General features: G+C 35.8%; 1 protein-coding gene across 6 annotated transcripts in view; it reads right to left on the bottom strand.

The window, feature by feature from the left end:
- Positions 1–6,908: 6,908 nt before the first annotated feature.
- The window catches only part of LOC123827290 (interleukin 1 receptor accessory protein), a 142,445-nt gene continuing 132,016 nt past the window's right edge, over positions 6,909–17,337 (bottom strand). For 5 of the 6 annotated variants that reach the window (XM_045851799.1, XM_045851801.1, XM_045851797.1 and 2 more), the window contains 2 exons: positions 16,948–17,091; positions 11,247–14,419 (listed from right to left, as the gene is read on the bottom strand). In XM_045851799.1, coding sequence (XP_045707755.1) covers positions 14,052–14,419; positions 16,948–17,091 — 512 coding nt within the window. In that variant the 3' untranslated portion in view covers positions 11,247–14,051. Of the gene's footprint in view, positions 7,628–11,246; positions 14,420–16,947; positions 17,092–17,337 lie in introns of those variants that run through there. The other variant, XM_045851803.1, reaches the window with a different exon arrangement.

The following is a 17,337-nucleotide window of genomic DNA, read 5'->3' as shown; positions in this document are numbered from 1 at the left end:
TATTGTCTAGTCCCTAATTTATAGATTATAAAAAATAACACACTGTATGTTCTAGAAAGTACCCCTGTAGTCAGCAGGTTAAGGAACTTTTCTTGGACTTCATCTTCTCCCCCTAGACTTCTTTTATATAATAATAATAATAATAATAATAATAATAATAATAATAATACCACCACTCACCACCAAGCATGTAATTTACAGATCATATAGTTTCACATTTATTATATAATTTCACCCTTACAATAATCCAATGAGGTAGATATATTATTCCCATTTTATAGATGAAGAAATTGAGAACTGGAGAATAAAAATGTCTGATTAAAAGTCACACAGTAAATAAAATACTAGTAGTCCAATTCAGGTCTTCTAGCTCCAATTTAATGTGTTTCAATATATTGATTTTAATATTTAATATTAATTTAATATTCCCACTATATTATAATAGAAATGATCATACAACTTTATCCTCCAAACCCTCGCATCCATTCCATGTTTTAGCTGTACAGTTTAATATTTGAGAATTTTTACATGATCTTCCTTCTATTTTACATTACCCAGGTTTGTGAATGAGGGAATAGGTTTGTTTATTCTCTCCCTTTTTTTCTGGCCCTTTTTAGAAGCCATCTAATTTTCTTTGTCTACACCCAAGTTATTATATCTTTAATACTTTATCTTATTTTAAGTGACTGATAATATCAATGTAACAAATACTATTGTTATAGACTCTGATGGCTATCCAGTTGAATAATTACATTGATTATTTTTCAAATGTTATTATCTGTATTTGATTTTCTCATATATTAAGTAATTTTATAAGACATGAAAAGAAAACTCAAATCTTTGTTTTTGATGAGTTTTAAGCTTTGTACTTGTAAAAAAAAGTATTGCCTAGAGTATCAGAATTTGTTTTTACCTTTTCCTTCAAAATTTAAAATATGACATCTTTGACTTTTCACTGAAGCCCATGCAAATGTTATAACGGGACTTAGGCAGTTGTCCTTCACGGGAGTCCCCAGCCGAATCACGTGGGGTGGTTTAGTAGTCTGGAGTGTGCCCCACATGTGTGTGATGCACATCTTTTAAAAGATGATATCCAGTTCTGGTTAAAGACAACTTATGCAAGGTGTTTCAAAACATGGTACTGAATTATAAATTAATTGCAAGCATGTGGCACAGTTTTTGACAGTAGAAAATTAATAAGTTGTTATGAATATCTCTGTTTTAAATGAAAAATAAATAATGTCATATTTGATCTTATTTTTTTTTCTTCCAATAAAGCTATGGAGTACTGAAATTCCCATCACTTAAAGTAGAATAAAAATAAGTCGTGATCTGAGTTCAGTCTATTTTGGAATCTTTCTGCTTTTTTTTCCCATGGGCCCATTAAAAGGGCCAGTCTTTCCACTTAAATATTTTTAAGTGTTTTGAGTTGTCCAAAAGAAAAACATTGTACATTATTCTCTAAAGAATTTTGAGGGTGTTCATTATCTCCTCGCTGCATTAGGAAATAAATTTTTTTCTCTGTTCAACATTGTAACTTATTAACATGGATCACAGTTCCTTAAGCAACAATCTTCACCAGCACAAAGTTTTTCCGCATGATCAAATGATACTGCACAACATTAAAGTCATATAAAAATTCAAATGTTTAATACAAACATAGAGTTCAAGTCACAGAGAGAGCAGATGCATAGATAGTCATGGACTTCATAATCCCCACACTGGCACTTGTCTCATTCTTCATGTGAGTTTTAGCATGTTCAGTTTGAATTCCCTATTTAGCTCTTCAAATATATGGGTCAAGTGATACTTTCTAATGATCATGTTACATGCTCTGCTGTGTTCTAAATGTCTTCAGTTCTTCTGAGGCTCCCTGGATATTCAAAAATGAAATGGCTCATTGGCAGATAGTTTTAGCATCACTTTCTTAGAGAACTAATTATAGCCAGTGACTGGAAAGTAACCAAATGCAGAAATTCTAATTTTTAAGAATGTTTCCTCTTAACCAGAAGTTGTAATTATTCATATACATTCTTTCAACAACTTTTCTTTGGGGAACATTTATATACAAGGTCCACTTTCTTCTGTACACTCTTTTTTTTCTACAGTGAGCTGACTTGACACTTTGGCAAACAGAGGTGGGTTGTTGGCAGCAAAGTCCTTCTATTCCTTTATTATCAAAGAACGTCACGTATCTGTTTGAAAGTCTCTTCTCTCTTCAGGCAATCTTAATACATCATTCTTAGAAAATGCAGTGCTGTGTATGACTGCTTTCTCTATGACAAGATTAGTACTCATAGGTAGTTTTGGATAATAAATTAATTGCAAGCTAGAGTAGTAAGTGCTATATTTAGACTGAAGTATAGAATAGCAGGAAGTCACACATTTCAGATGGCAAAGCTACAAAAAACTAGGCCCCTATGCTGGACATACAGCATAAACAACAAACAAGTCTTGATATATGAAGCTACTGAAATAGTGGGGTTCTTCGTTAGTACAAGAGAGCTTATCTGATCTGATCAATGCATATGATGATTACAACGATCCTGCCAGATTCCAGATGTCTGTGTTTGATGTTTCATACATTAAAAATACACTCTACTAAACCACTCTTCTAGTCAACTGTATCCTTGTGCTGAGGCAACTCCAAGGGCTAAATGTGCCCTATATTCTTATCTACTGCCTGTAAACACCTTGTTAAAAGGATGATTCGTAGTCCTCCTTGGCTGGAGAAAATCAGAGCCTACAAGGGTAAAAGAGGAGTTAAAAAGAAATAAAAATTAATGGTTCTTAAACTTTCTGTGCATCAGATTCACCTGGGAGGTTTATTCCTAGTGCAAATCTGTCCCACTCTAGAATGTCTTATTTAGTTAATCTTGCATGGGGTCAACAAATATGCATTTTAGTGTTAACCCAAAATGGATCTGATGTGGATGCATAAAGGAGTATACTTTAAGAAGGCTTGGACCAGACTCTCTAGTAAGGCCTTTCTCCTCTTACAACCTGAATAATACTATAAATAATATGGGGAAAGTTTTGAAAGAATTCTCAAAGGTCGCAGTTTGACTCATGGAACACTGTCTCTCAATGATCAAGGGCACAGTATTAAAATGCAGACTCTTAGACAATCCTCAGTACCTAATAAATCAGCCCTACTGGGGCAGGGCCTTGCCCGGGGATCTTCATTATAAGATGCCCCCTAATGATTCTTAGACACACAAAAGTTTACAATAGTTGCCAAAGGGATTGTTTGTCCTTCTGTGCATATCTTTATGATTAGTTCAATTTACTATTCATGACTTTTCATGAACATTAGTTCAGGAACATTAGTTTCACCAACTGCTTCAACTCTTCACACTGGAAGTGGATATATTATTACTAGAGATTTTACTAGTTATAAGAGGAGATAACTGAAACACAGTGTAAGTCGCAGCTGCTGAAAGATTAAATCTGTTTTTCAAGGTAAATAATGAACATATTTTTATTTTCTCTTAAGACAAATACAAATTATTTATTTTGGCATAAAATTATAGCATGATCATAGAGCCCAGAAGACATAAAAATAACTCCACTTTTAAAATGTTTAGACAAATGTTATAATATTAAAAAATTGAATAATATAAAATGATAAGATGGCAGGGCCAGATGACACATCAGACAACAGACAGGACATTAAATTAGCTGTGTGTGGGTTTATGTTAAATGCCGCTTTTATTTTAATGCAAAGCAGTTCAGATTAAATAGTTGTAATTAGGTGGCTTTGTAATAGAAATACTTTCACTTGAATCTTAGAGGAATAATTCTGGAATTGGCACTGGATCACATATAATATTTCTAGATTAGAGGCCGAAGCTTAGCACTAATTGCCCGAGTGTCATTAAAAAAGTCACATAACTTGGATAATAAGTTCCTGTTCTGTACTTCTTTTGTGCATCTTGTTAGAGTAAAAAATAGTGATGCATGTAAAATCAATTTCTTAAACATAGATTATTATACAAAAGTAAGTTTATGCAACTATGAAAAATGATTTTACTATGGGTATAGTACTAGGCACCACTTACTTATCGATTACAATGTTCCAAGTACTGTGCTAAGCACTTACATGCATTGTGTTTTTTTAATGCTCACAAAATCCAGTGAGGTTAACCATCTTATCCTTATTTAGCCAGCAGGGGATTGAGCTCCAGGTAGTATATGATCACATGGGAGAGAAGCAGAACTCACATTCTTCTCTACTTGACCTCAAACTTGTGCTCTCACACAGGTGGTATTACTATGTAAGTAATATCCATTTAACTTACAATCCTATCATTTCCATTATAAATTTACATGGCCCATGATAAATTTTTCTTATTGTCATTTGCCTCATTGGTATATATGACACTGAATATTCCATTCAATTGCAGAATATTGGGTTAGGGACCAATAACATAACCTCCTGGCCTTTCTCCATGCAACTAAAGTATGGAGAAGGTATTATTTTTCTGATCCCTGTAGAGCTAATGCCCCAAACCATGACTTTATAGTGCTTACACTGTATCTATGTTGAGAACACCACAATTATCTCTTTACTTATTCATAATAGGAAAGAGCTCATGTTTCATTTTTTGTACCTCTGTCAATATTCCTTTCATTTATTTTTCTTCACTGAAATAATTCAGGAATAAAGCTGATTATGGGCAAAATCATTCTCCTCCTTCTTAGGATATTGAGCAACTTTCATGATCAGATTTGAAGAGAAACTTCTGTTTTCCAAGTGAATATGCTTGAGCACCTATCAGAGATGGGTCAGTCACTTCAACAAAGAATGCAACATAAACCATCAGCAAAGAACACAACCTAAACCGTGGGCTGTGTTCAGTCATCTTCTGCTGGTCTTTAGATCCGGTGGCCTGTCACTTCTCATTAGAAGTTCCACAATGAGTCACATTTACTTTGGAGAGTTCTTATTATTTCATCTTTTTGTTTTAACAGGAAAATGTCCTACTAGTTACTTGTTCCAACAGAGAAGGGATCTGCTTTCTCTGTAAGAGAAGTGGTGAGAGAAAACTTCCGTTTCTTTCCCCACCCCGCATTCACAGTAAGAGCCTGGGAGAGGCTGACTGACGGGCCATCTCTCACTAGCAGCCTACACTGATGTATCGACTGCCCATGGCTGGCATGGTCTTTAGCTCTTTGTATTTTGTTACTTTTCAGGAAGAGGAGATTGTGCTCCTAATTTTTTCTTACAGTAGACCCACCAGACAGGAAACCTCTACAGAGTAGATGAAAAGCACACTATTTTCACTATTTTTAGCTTTTTCTCCTCTAATGGAGTGTTAGGTCACACCAGCCTTACTCTGAGGGTTTATATGCCTTCAATTTAGAAAGGGAATAATCATCTCCCATTATTTCCTTGTCTTCTGCCGTCTCAATATTGCCAGGGACACTTGAATCTACACTTGGACTGATGTTGTTTGGGTCAATGTTCTAGTTCTGAAATGACAAACCAGTGGCCCTCAGGCTGACTATGTGTTCATGTATTTTTGTTGGTTCTTAGCTGTCTTTCTTTTGTATTTTTAAGTTTAAGCCATCTCATAATTGAGAGATTACATAAAAATCTGAACTTTTAGATTCTTCTTAAACACTGAAATATCTGCCAACAGTGTGGCTAATCAATGACAAACCAAGATGGAGTTTAGTAGAGGCTGCTCCCTTTTTTAAAAAAATAAATATTCTTCAATTACCTACAGACCAAACCATCTCTATTTTCTCCCTGATTAGTCTCTATGATCTCCCTGATTAAATGCTGTTGCTTCCAATGACTGTGCTAAAATGTTTAGAGTGAAGAAGTATGTGACTGTCCCTATGCTCATGGGCCCTACACGGAGAGCATGTATATTATGCTTACACAGTAAATGTCCTCCTTTTTTCTTTTTCTTACCTACTAATTCTCGTAGGCACTTAAGTTGATCATCCCTTCTCAGAATCCTGAAAGGGAAGAAGGGATTCAGGCACAAAACTCTACACTAAATCCCTAACAATACTGAATTTTTCCGCTGTCAGTTCTAAACATATCAGGAAATTACTGCGTAAACTTCTACTTTATTTAAAACACTTTATCTTTCTTTTGTTTTTTTTTTCTCAGATAGCTCCTACTATGCATTAAAAAGAACCTAAAGAGATACCTCAACTTTCCTAATTCCTAAAGCAAAGCTTGATTTCCTGAAATGGAATACTCTTCACATATGAATTTGAAAGCCACAAAAAGTAGAAGAGAGAGAGAGAAGGGTAAAAATTTGTTAGTACAAATGAAATCACATGAAAATATAACTTTATTGATGCTAACAACTTTAGGCAGTTTAAAGAACACTAATTTACAGTGAGGCAGAGGACACCATGTATCCCTGTATGGGTGTGTTTGGTTCTCCCCAGGAAACTGTGCTGTAGGTTTTCTGTTGATCTGAGTCCTACAGCATCCACCAGAACAAACTCCTTTCCATAATGTTCCCTTGGGAGAATGATATATATATATATATATATATATATATATCTCCTGTAAGTGTCATAGCCCAAGCACACCTGACTGACTCATAACATGACATTGATTAACAAACTCAAAGAAAACATTAAAATTCTTTGCTCAGTTTTAAACCATTGGGCAAGATAGAGGACCAGACTTTAGGTGACTTGCACATACTGACCTTCTAGGGGCCAAGAAGAGTGTGCTCTTCTGAGGCCATTAGAGGCAATAATTCTGGATGCAGGTCCTTCGGGTCTTTTGTCTCCTAGAAATAAATAGTTTTTAAAAATCAATACAGGGACACAATCTGTTAGTCCACTAGATGATAAAAATGTCAGTTATTCCCATAGGTCTGTGGTACTAAGAGGGCTGGTAGAGACAGCAGCCACCACCCACCACATGGTAATTATAGGATATAAAAGTCATTGTTATTAGATAAATCCGTGAAATGGTGAAGAGCAAGGGCTGAGATCTGGGGAGCAGGGGTTTCCAATCTGGTACCATTTTGTATCCATTGAGTTTCTGACTCTTGGGGAACAGGCTTACAGAGGTGTGTCTCCCACTGGGGCTGGGTATGGATCTCTGCCCGGCTCTTGCTCCTAAGGTGACTCTCTCCTCCACAGTAGGTGACACAGCAGCGACAAGCTGCAGAAGGTTTTCCTCTGTGCTTGGACATTGTGCCTGAGGCTGGAGAGGTACCCACAGCCCTTCCTGAGCTCTGGAGTTCTGGAGGCTCTTTCAAACGACTTCTCCTCCTTTGAACATGGTCCAGACTGATGTCAGACTGAGAAGAGCAGCTCTCATTCCAGCCAGAGCTGGCACTCAGACTTCTCAGGGGAAGAGCCAACCGCAATGCCTTCCAGAATTTAGAGCCAGCGTGTTTGGATTTTTCTCCCTTCCAGCTCACAAAAGACACAGACTCCTTCAGCTGCAGGATGCCTGGGTGTGGATGCTCAAGGGGACGATACTCTACCACAATGAGCTTGGTGGCAATGGAGTTCTGGCACATGACACCCAGTTTAAATTCCAGCATGCTGATGCTCTTTTCTGTCACATAGTCTGGGCTCAGGACAACAATCATCCTTCGGCTCCTCTGAATGAAGTCAAAAACTGCTTCCACTGTATCTACAGGAAAAGGGAAAGATAGGACGATGCCTAGTGAAAACTTATATAAGTTTCAGCTCATCATTGTTTCTCATACAAAGGGAAGGTGATGAGTAAACCTTCAAGGAGGAGAAATTAGCCACCTCTGAAATGAGCAGCTAGTTTCAGCTCAGTTTGTAAATTATTTCCTCGTTTGAAGTATTCTTCCCTATCACTTTTATGTGGTGGTACTAGATCTACATCCTTAAACGTCTGAAATATTTTGCAACCATTGTGATCACATTGTTTTTGCTTCTCACCTGTAGATTAAATAACCTCAAGACTTTTATCTTATTACCCGTATGACATGATATCAAGCCTCTTTCCTGCCTTTATTATATTTTGCTGTATATAATGTGTATATACGTGCTTCGTAAGAGTGGTTTCCTGAACAAGACTGAACACAATGCTTCAGACACACTGTGATCAGCAAAGAGCAATCAGGAATCACTGTCTTCTAAGATTTACACCATTGTATCTGTGGTACTTAAAATTTTTGGATAAGACATCAGACAGTTCATACTATTGACCTTGTTGTCAACCCAAATTCCTTTGTGTGTGTGTGTGTGTGTGTGTGTGTGTGTGTGTGAAGATACAGCTTAACAGTAAATTGAAAGGGCAAACACATTGACAATGGGTAAGAACCAGTCAATTAATTAAGAGTTCTGGCAAAAGATTCAATTCTAATAGTTACTGAGGTGAAATTGGACATATCCCAATGGGGAAGTTCTTGAGGTAAATTCAGTCTTTAGCTCACTGTTAGATTTAAGAGCTTAAACAATGTTATTTTCTGAAGGAAAAGAATTCCAAATATATAGATGACAGCCATTGACAATGCTGACTACAGGTACCTCAGACACATCAGGAGGTTGAGTACCTGTGCTTTTGTGGTCAGAGGTGAAATAATGATCTAGAGACTTTTTACCCTGTGAAGACAAACTGAAAATTTGCAGTGAAATTGATCATTATTAATTTGACAACATAAAGGAGCTATGTTCCTTACCAGATCAGTTCTCCCAATTAGTGAATTTAACATGATTTTGAAGGGAAATTGGAAGAACAATTTTTAAGAAATTTTTACTGGTTTTATCAAGGCAGCAGAGTGTTTTAGGTAATTCTTGTTTCAATCTTAAAAGAGATATCTAAATTTTCACCAATCTTCAAAGCCTGAGTGAATGTTCACCCATGTTTTATAAACTCTTTTGTTCTGCCTACTCCTGCTCAGAATCTCACATAGCTGTCTTTCATAGACCTGAGAATGTGCGAGTAGGAAGCCTACTGCTTCTCCTGTCTCAGGATAGATCAGGTAAACATGGATGGTTCTTCATTACAAGGAACTCGTGCACTCAAATCATGCGTGTATTTCACTTCAAAATAGCCTCTGGGGATAAAAACTGTTGAAAACAAAACAGTATTCCAGATCCTCTAAAAAAAAGCCTGTGGCTTTAAAAAAAATAGTATTGACCCTACATTGGTATTTGAGAGAGGACAATATTAAATAAACAGACATGTATGGTGAAATTCCAAACTTTGAGGAATGGATATAGGGATGCCTCTCAGGTGGGGGCCTTCACAAAGTACTTTGAAAGAAGTTGTATCCTTTATGGAATATTTTAATGTCTTACATATTGTCAAAACTTTATATCTGAGGCTGCAATTTATTATGATTTTAATACTGAAGATTATTTGGAGAGGGAGTTGTAAATTAGATCTTCCTTTTTGGGCTCAAAATAATGATGTGTGGCTATAGAATGTTGAGGCCATTTTCTTGTATTATACTAAATTGGTTTTCAACTCACATTTTCTGGTTTCAAACTCTTCAAGGCAAAATACTCCTGCTTTTAAAATTCATAGCCTCTCTGAAATCCCCCTACAATTAAACTAGGTAAGCAATTTTGTCCTTTGGCTGAGTTATTGGTATATGAAAGAGCAGCAAGACTCTGTCCCTCTGTCTGTCTCTCTTAAAACTTGAAGTGTAGTAAAGAAATAAAGGGTGGACACCTAATTTGGAAGATATATCTGAATTCAAATATTGGTTTCTGCATTTCTCTCTGTTTTTTTTATCTTAATATATTTAAGTCTGAATGTATCCCTCTATAAAATACATATGAGAGAAAATTTGGAAGGTTTTCAAACACATTAGAGATACCTAAACATAAATGTATAGCAAACACAATATTAAAATAAAGTATGGACTAATGTTCACTGAATCTGAATCAATTTTTGATGGCAACTTTAGATAATCACATTAACATATAAATTTATGAGAGTCGTAAGTTTTAAAAATTCTGTCTATTCAGTTTAAAATACATGCAGATACTAACTATTACTGAAACACCTAATCTTCAAGTCTATTGTTAAAAATGCTTCAGAGAAAACAGACAAACTAGTTGTTGAATATGTCTCGTCTGCCATACTGTGACTTTACTGGTGTCAAAGACCTAGAGACATCAGTAAATGACTACAGACAGTATCCTGAGCATTTTAACAAGGTCAGTAATAGCCAGGTAACCAGGATGAGCAAACTACTGATACTGAAACTGTTGTTATTCCAACTAAATAGTCACCACTAGGTTCTAGAAGGTAATTTAATATGTCCAGAGCTGGAAGACACCTCAGACTTATCATGACTTACCCAATGTGAAAAGCCCATGTACGAAATCTTAATAAGATTCATCTAATTTCTGCCTGTACAACACTAGTAGTTGGAGCCAGTAGTCGGAGCCTGTCTTCACTTCAAGGACAGTGAAACACATTACTGGTCAACTCTGCTTCAAAGTTATTTCTTAACTGAGTAGAAATCTGTTTCCATATAAGCCTCCTCCATTGATCCTAAGTATACTTTTTGGAGATGGCCTTGCAAGTAAAAAAATTCAGTAGGAAAATTTTTAGTGATGTAACCAGTTCAGTTATAGAAACTCAATAAATATTCTTAAAATAACTGAATAGAAAAAAGTTATGGAAGAAGCCTTTCCTGTTACTATAAACTATCTATTAAAATGCAAAGAAAGTGAATTTCCAAATATTTATCTTATTTACTTTAAATTTTTGATAGGAATGCATTATTGATTCATTTAGGCAAATTATAATCTGTTAACTAAAAGCAGGTTACTAATTAATTGATCTCATTCCAAAGCAACTGCCCTGGGTTTGCATTAAAGCCTATATAAGGTAAGAGATTTGTGTAAGCTACCCAAGTTCCAGGTTGAACAAAAAGGAACAGACTGTGTCCTTTTTTCAAAAGAATTTCTCTCTGTCCCTTCATCCCCTTGTCTGCCTCTTTCTGTCTCTCTGGCTATCTAGACACACACACACACACACACACACACACACACACATACACCTGGTATACTAGAACAATTCATTTTACTTAAGTCTTTTACTCACTTTATGTGAGTAAAGTTTTATGTCTTTTAATTTATGTAAAGAAAATATTCTTGAGATGAAGTTCCCATTTTTCTCATATTTCTTTCAGAAAGAAAAACTTAACTAGTGTAACATAACATTTCATATGTATCTTTCTTTTTATTCTCATTTCTTGTGTCCAAACATGAAAACAATGACATAAAACACATGCACAAAATAAAATTCAAAGCTGAAAATAAATGGTTTATTTTAAAAATAAATTTACAAATCAAATGGAAAATACAAAAGTTTATGAAGAAAATAAAAAAGATAACCTTAAAATATTAAAAGCTATGGAAAGAAAATGGATGATTAACAGCGGAGTGATGCTTTTGTTCTCCAATACAAAGGGATGATTTTTATTTGAATCCTAGGGAATCATCTGTTACAATACAGAAGAAAATTAGATAAATTTTGTATATACAATAATTGTGTAATTAGATACTCTATATATCATAGTTCTCTGTTAACTTGGTTGAAGAAGGTCTTTATATCACATATCTCAAACATTAAGTTTTTTTTTAACTTTAGAGATTTCTTTTTTAACATGAGAGAGCAATTCCTTTCCATTCTCTAAATTATGGTTTTCCATCTCCCTCAAATACTCTGTATTAGGCATCTTCTAAGACATAAAACAAATAAAATATCTTGAAAATTTTCTCTTAAAATGAGACATATCATGTACACTTGAGATGCTTTAGATTTTAGCATTTGGAAAAGTTCAGTACCAAAGACAAGAATATAAATAGGAAAAAAAGATGTCAAGATGTTTCTAGGGACACCCAACAGTGTTTGGGATAAATATGGAATCCAAAAGTGCAAAAAGAATGGACCCTTGGTGATGGGACTGCCCCCCCCCCAATTTATCTAAAGCTAATGCAAGAATTTGATACACAAAGATTATCTGGAGTCAGGTTTCCTCTGTTCTTGTGAGTGAAGGATAGTTAGGAGGGATGATTGTGGTTTGTTACAAGAAAAAGTATTAATGAGGCTAAAAATATTAGAGCCAAGAATGACTTTTAGATCAGTTTTATAGTCAAGAATTCATGCTTATATTCAATTTAAAATGATCAATGATCCTCTATAAAGAAATTATGTACTATTTACTTTAATACTGCTGAAGGACCTTTAAATGTAAGTGATAGTTTTAGAATTGCTCAACAATATACTACAGGATAAGGGTTTCCTTAAATTATAGGTTATGGTGTTTCATAGGATACTCAGGCTCATTTATAACTCAACAGTCTAAATAGAGATTTCTCCAATACTGGGAGCACTCAGATTCACATAGTTTAGTTTTTAAGTGTATGTGTCCAGAACATAGTAAATGATCAACTAACACTAAATGATGGCTACTGCTTAGCAGTGACCACAGAAACTCTATGCACAACAGACCATAGATGAGCTGTAGCAGTAGTAAGTTGTTTATACTAATTTAGGGAAGGCGTGAACTAACAACAGCTACTTCTCTGTGATCGGTGAATTCACAAATACTATTAATATATAGAAAACACTGACACAAAAGCATTACAGTAAAAACATAATGCAAAGACTGGACGAGAGTTCCAGTAGCTTATAATACTGTGCTAATGACTAGTTAAAGTCATATGTGCATATATATATGTATATATACACACATATGTGTGTGTGTGGAGATACACACACATGAATATAATTAAGTGCATATATATGTGTGTATATACATATATAATTCATGTATATTTATGTGTAATATAGGTAAACACATATGTAATTTTTATATACATACCTACACACACATATATATGACAGATACTTATCACTCTGTAAACTGTGGACTTAATTTTTACCTTTCCAAGCCCTAAAAACAGTTAAATTTTACTAAAAACAAACTAAAACAAGTTACATGGACGATTTTTCAGCTGACCTGTTTGGATTGAGTGTGTTAACTGTAGCAGTGAATAAAATAGGTAAAATACTAGAGGTCCAGTTAATTCTCTTAGAATATTAATGCTAAAAGCCCCTCTTAAGGTCACTGAGTCTGACTTCAACCCTTTACAATGGGGAGACAGAAACAAATGAGGAGAAATCACTTTTCTAATATTCACATTAGTAATGCTGAGATTAAAAGAAAAATGGCCAAATACCCTGTTCTGCTCTTTTCTCATAAGCCAGAAAATGCCCTAAAAGCACTATTTCACTCTATTAACACCATTAGAGAAGTTTCCCTCCAGTATGAGCCAGGTGTAGAGCCACCTATAAACTCTGAGTGGCTGATACAAGTAAGTTACAGTGGAGAAGGAAGATAGAATAATAAGTATGGGTCAACCTAGAGATACTCAGAAGTTTACTATAATAAAAACATTATGTTTTTCAAGTTGACAAATATGACATCAACTACCTGAGATAAAAGGCACAAGGGTATAGGAGAAAATGCAGGCAAGTCCTATAGTCAGTTACAGGAACAGTTTCAGTAATACTGCTCTGTATCATCTACATGGGTGTCAGTCCAGCTGTGATGGTGTGTGGGACAGCAGAGTGAGCAAAAGAGCTCATTATCCTCAGGTAAAGTAAATTTAGACCCTGCTTATCTTTCAGTTCAGGGCCAAAGGCTGCCCCATAATATTAAAATGAGAGAGGGGCAGGAGAGAGAGAAAGAGAGAGAGAGAGAGAGAGAGAGAGAGAGAGAGAGAGAGAGAGAGAGGGAGAGAGGGAGAGAGGGAATAGAGACAAGTAATAAGAGGGATAGAAGATGTAGAAGAAAAAATGTGCATCAACCAAGTCTTTGCCTGCAAAAAACATAGTGACATCAGAGACTGGTGACAGACTGGTGACACAATCATTCTGAAACTCAGTATTGCCTGAGGAAACAGAACAGCTAGTCACACAGTCACCCTGAATTTATCCCTATGGGAAGGCTTCCACAGAATTGTTTTCTGTCTGTGAAACAATAAATTGGGCATAAAGGAGGAACTCTTTCTTCCCAAGTACCCTTGCATATGTTACACTTTCATTGTCCCTTTCAAACGTTTTTCAGGGATGAATAGGAGAGACCCTGCTCGCCACTTCTAGACCACCTGGAACTTTTCTTCACAGGCATGGCTACCTGCAGCTGCTTCCAGAACCTGCCCTGTGGATACTTGGATTTCTCCCCTTTCCATTTAATGACCGTGAGCACCGCCTTAGCCCTCTTCAGCTCTTTCACCTTCGTTTCCTTCACAGCTTTGTACTGCACTAAAATGACGTTGATGTTTCCCCGATAGGCCATGTTTTCTAGGCCAGCCTTGAGCTCCAGGAGGGCTTGGGTTCCCTGGTGCACGTAGTTGGGGCTTAGGACAACCAGGAGACGTCTGCTTTTCTGAATGAAGCTCAAGGTCTCATCTGTGACAACTGGGAAAGAAAACACCAGGGGGATTAGTGTTGGCCAAGAACTCCCCAAAAGCATGGGGTTTGAGGAGCAAGTGTTGGGAACTTAGGATATCAGCCTGAGAGTTGAGGTGAAAGTTTTGACCAAGAACACTTTGAACAACTTAATCCTTAGATCCTATCACTCAGTTCACTAAATGCCACTCTCCTCAGGAAGAATAGTAACTACATGCATATATTCTAAGACCTAAATAATTCCATGCAGGGCTGAAGCCAAAATGTGCTTCCATAACATTGGTCTTCAAAAAGCATTATTTGGTATATCAAGGAATAAAAGGTTTGTATTGAAATAAATTTCTTCTAAACCATGTGGCATGTTGTGTCCCATCTAAAGCAGCTCCTCAGCCCTTTCTCCTCAAAGATGTCCATGTATCAACTCTCTATGGCCAGTGAGCATTCATTAATACATACATTATAGGGTCAAAATCATAGAAATATATTTTTCACAAACACAGAACAGCAAGAGCAAGACTCTTCATTTTTTGCAAGTCCCTCTCTGTTGCCAGACACCTCCTGACTAGAATGCCATCGAAATGGGAACTTAAAAACCATCTAGCCAACTAAATGGCATCTTGGCTTACATCACATTCTCAGCTCAGTTTTCTATTCTGATCTCTACTCAGGAAGCTAAATTAATCCCTGGATCTTTCTCCTTCAACCCCGATCATTGTGATGAAGCCATGTGTTTCAGCAGCTGCTAGCTGATCTGTCTGCCTTTACCACCAGGCAAATGTTTTCTTCAGGTCAGAAGAAAAGAAAGAATAAAGAAAATGGAAATGCACCTTAACGTTATTCTGTTGTCAAGGCTTTGGTTAGTTCCTGTCAGAAAACTCTTGGGAATAATCCATCTCCAGGTTGCTTATCAGAGACTGTTTAATCCTTTATCTGAGTTCAGATAGGAGCCAAATCTAGGAAATAAACTAGTGTTGTGTAAAGCTATTTCATGACTTACCATACTTTCCTAAACGGTCGTTTTGTTCCTTAATGTTCACAGATACAGAGAGAGTGGGGGAAAACTTGCAATTAAAATAGCATGTGCAGCCTGGAGCAGAATCCAGAAATAAATAATCGTCTATTCCAAGCAGTATTGTTGTGAGCTGACCGTGTGTAAACACGGAAAGAGACCCAGAGGCAAAGAGAGGACCCAGGAAGAACAGCAGGGAAACTCAGAAAGATCACAAGGATCAAACATCAAAGCAGGATGCAAGAGTAATTATGTGGAACTTGAATTCTTTAAACAACTATCAACCCCTATTGGAGGGTCTTACATCATTTTTATGCTATAGATCTTTATATAATGTCCACACAATCGGTAAAAATTTTTTGAATAGTTGCATATATGAATGAATACATGAATAAATTATTTAGGATTTTAAGTCTTAAAATGAGTGGAATGTATCCTTTATCTCTATAATCAAGCCATCATTTCCTGGCAAAATCATACTGAAGGAGATGTCCACTGCAGAACACACACAAGATAAGTGATCTAGCTAATTCAAACATGAGAACAAACGTAAGTCTATGTTAGATTAGAATTAAATTTAGGCCATTTGCAATTATCTGTATAATAGTTTTAAAAAACATGCAAAGTGATTAGTGATTAATGTAAACAGTATTTTAGGGGAGGAAAATTTGTTGGGCTGAAGGTTGGAGACATCACATTCATTTTCAAAGTCTGAAGATTAACAGTGGATTTAGGAATGCTTTTATATATTCATAAAACAGATTCAGATGGGCCATTACTTTGAATGTGACAGGATGGACCTGAAAATTAGGCACATACTTTTGTGTTAAAACATTCAGCAGTTCTATCTTCTTTCTTTTTAACCTACTATTCAATAGAATGCACTGGACTTCGTAAAATTTTAAACTATATTGCAAATGTGTGAGCTGATGGAAAGGAAGAAACTGACCCAAAAGAAAGGAGAAATTGAGTGGTGTTAATTTGCTGGAAAACAAAAGTGAGGAAAAGGAAATTGGCAAATGCCAAAGGGAAATATTCTAATTATTATTAGTGAGTAATATAAAGAAAAATTCCATGCACTCTCTCTGCAATCCATTTTTAGTAAAATTGAGTAAACCTTAGTCTTTGTAAAAATGTTTTGTTTAAACTCAGTTTATGCAGGAAAAATTCTTGGCAAATTAATGTAGATGAGCTAAACCTTTGAAAAATCTAAATGTGAGTAAAAAGGATGTTTAAAGCTATGACATTTATAGAGCTCTATTCCACTGTACATCCAAATTTCTCTGAAATTGAATTTTTAAAGCTTATAAGGGAAAATATTTATACTATAAACTGTATTTGAATAGTCTACATCTTCCAATGTAGTTTTATTCCTAGAGAGTCTCTGTCTATTATATCAAATAATTGGACATTAAATGTCCAAAGATGCCAACATAGAGCTGGGCCATGATTTTCATCCATGATCCAAAGCTAGTGATCCCTCTTGTCTTTCAAGGTAGCATCATTTGTACTCATCGGAAATACCTACTTCCCCCAGGCAGGCTGTCTCGGTCAAAGATACACAGCTTGTATCCAAATTCATTCTCCAAAACTCCACGGAGGGTCAGTAATACAAATTCTTCTTCTTCGGCATTCCTTGCATAGGATACATAAATATCATATTCCTTCCCATCTAGAAAAAAGGATCACAGATTCAATAAAAGTTAGGTAAGTTTCGCAATAGTATTGCATATTTTTCTTAAGTAAAACTTTTAGAAATTAGGTATTCTCATTTTTTACACATATAAAGTATCTGATGGATTTCAATGTGATTTCCCACTTGTGACAGGTCTTCAGGCAAAATGACTGTTCCGAGGTATAATTGCAATTTTTATTGGATGTGGCTTCTACTCCCACCTCCCTGAGTTCAGTTTCTACG

The sequence above is a fragment of the Phyllostomus hastatus genome, unplaced genomic scaffold (assembly GCF_019186645.2).
Source record: "Phyllostomus hastatus isolate PE091 unplaced genomic scaffold, TTU_PhHast_1.1 phas_contig_86, whole genome shotgun sequence".
NCBI classification, from domain to species: domain Eukaryota; kingdom Metazoa; phylum Chordata; class Mammalia; order Chiroptera; family Phyllostomidae; genus Phyllostomus; species Phyllostomus hastatus.
Note: the sequence above shows the minus strand (reverse complement) of the source record. Positions and strands in the feature narration are given on the sequence as shown.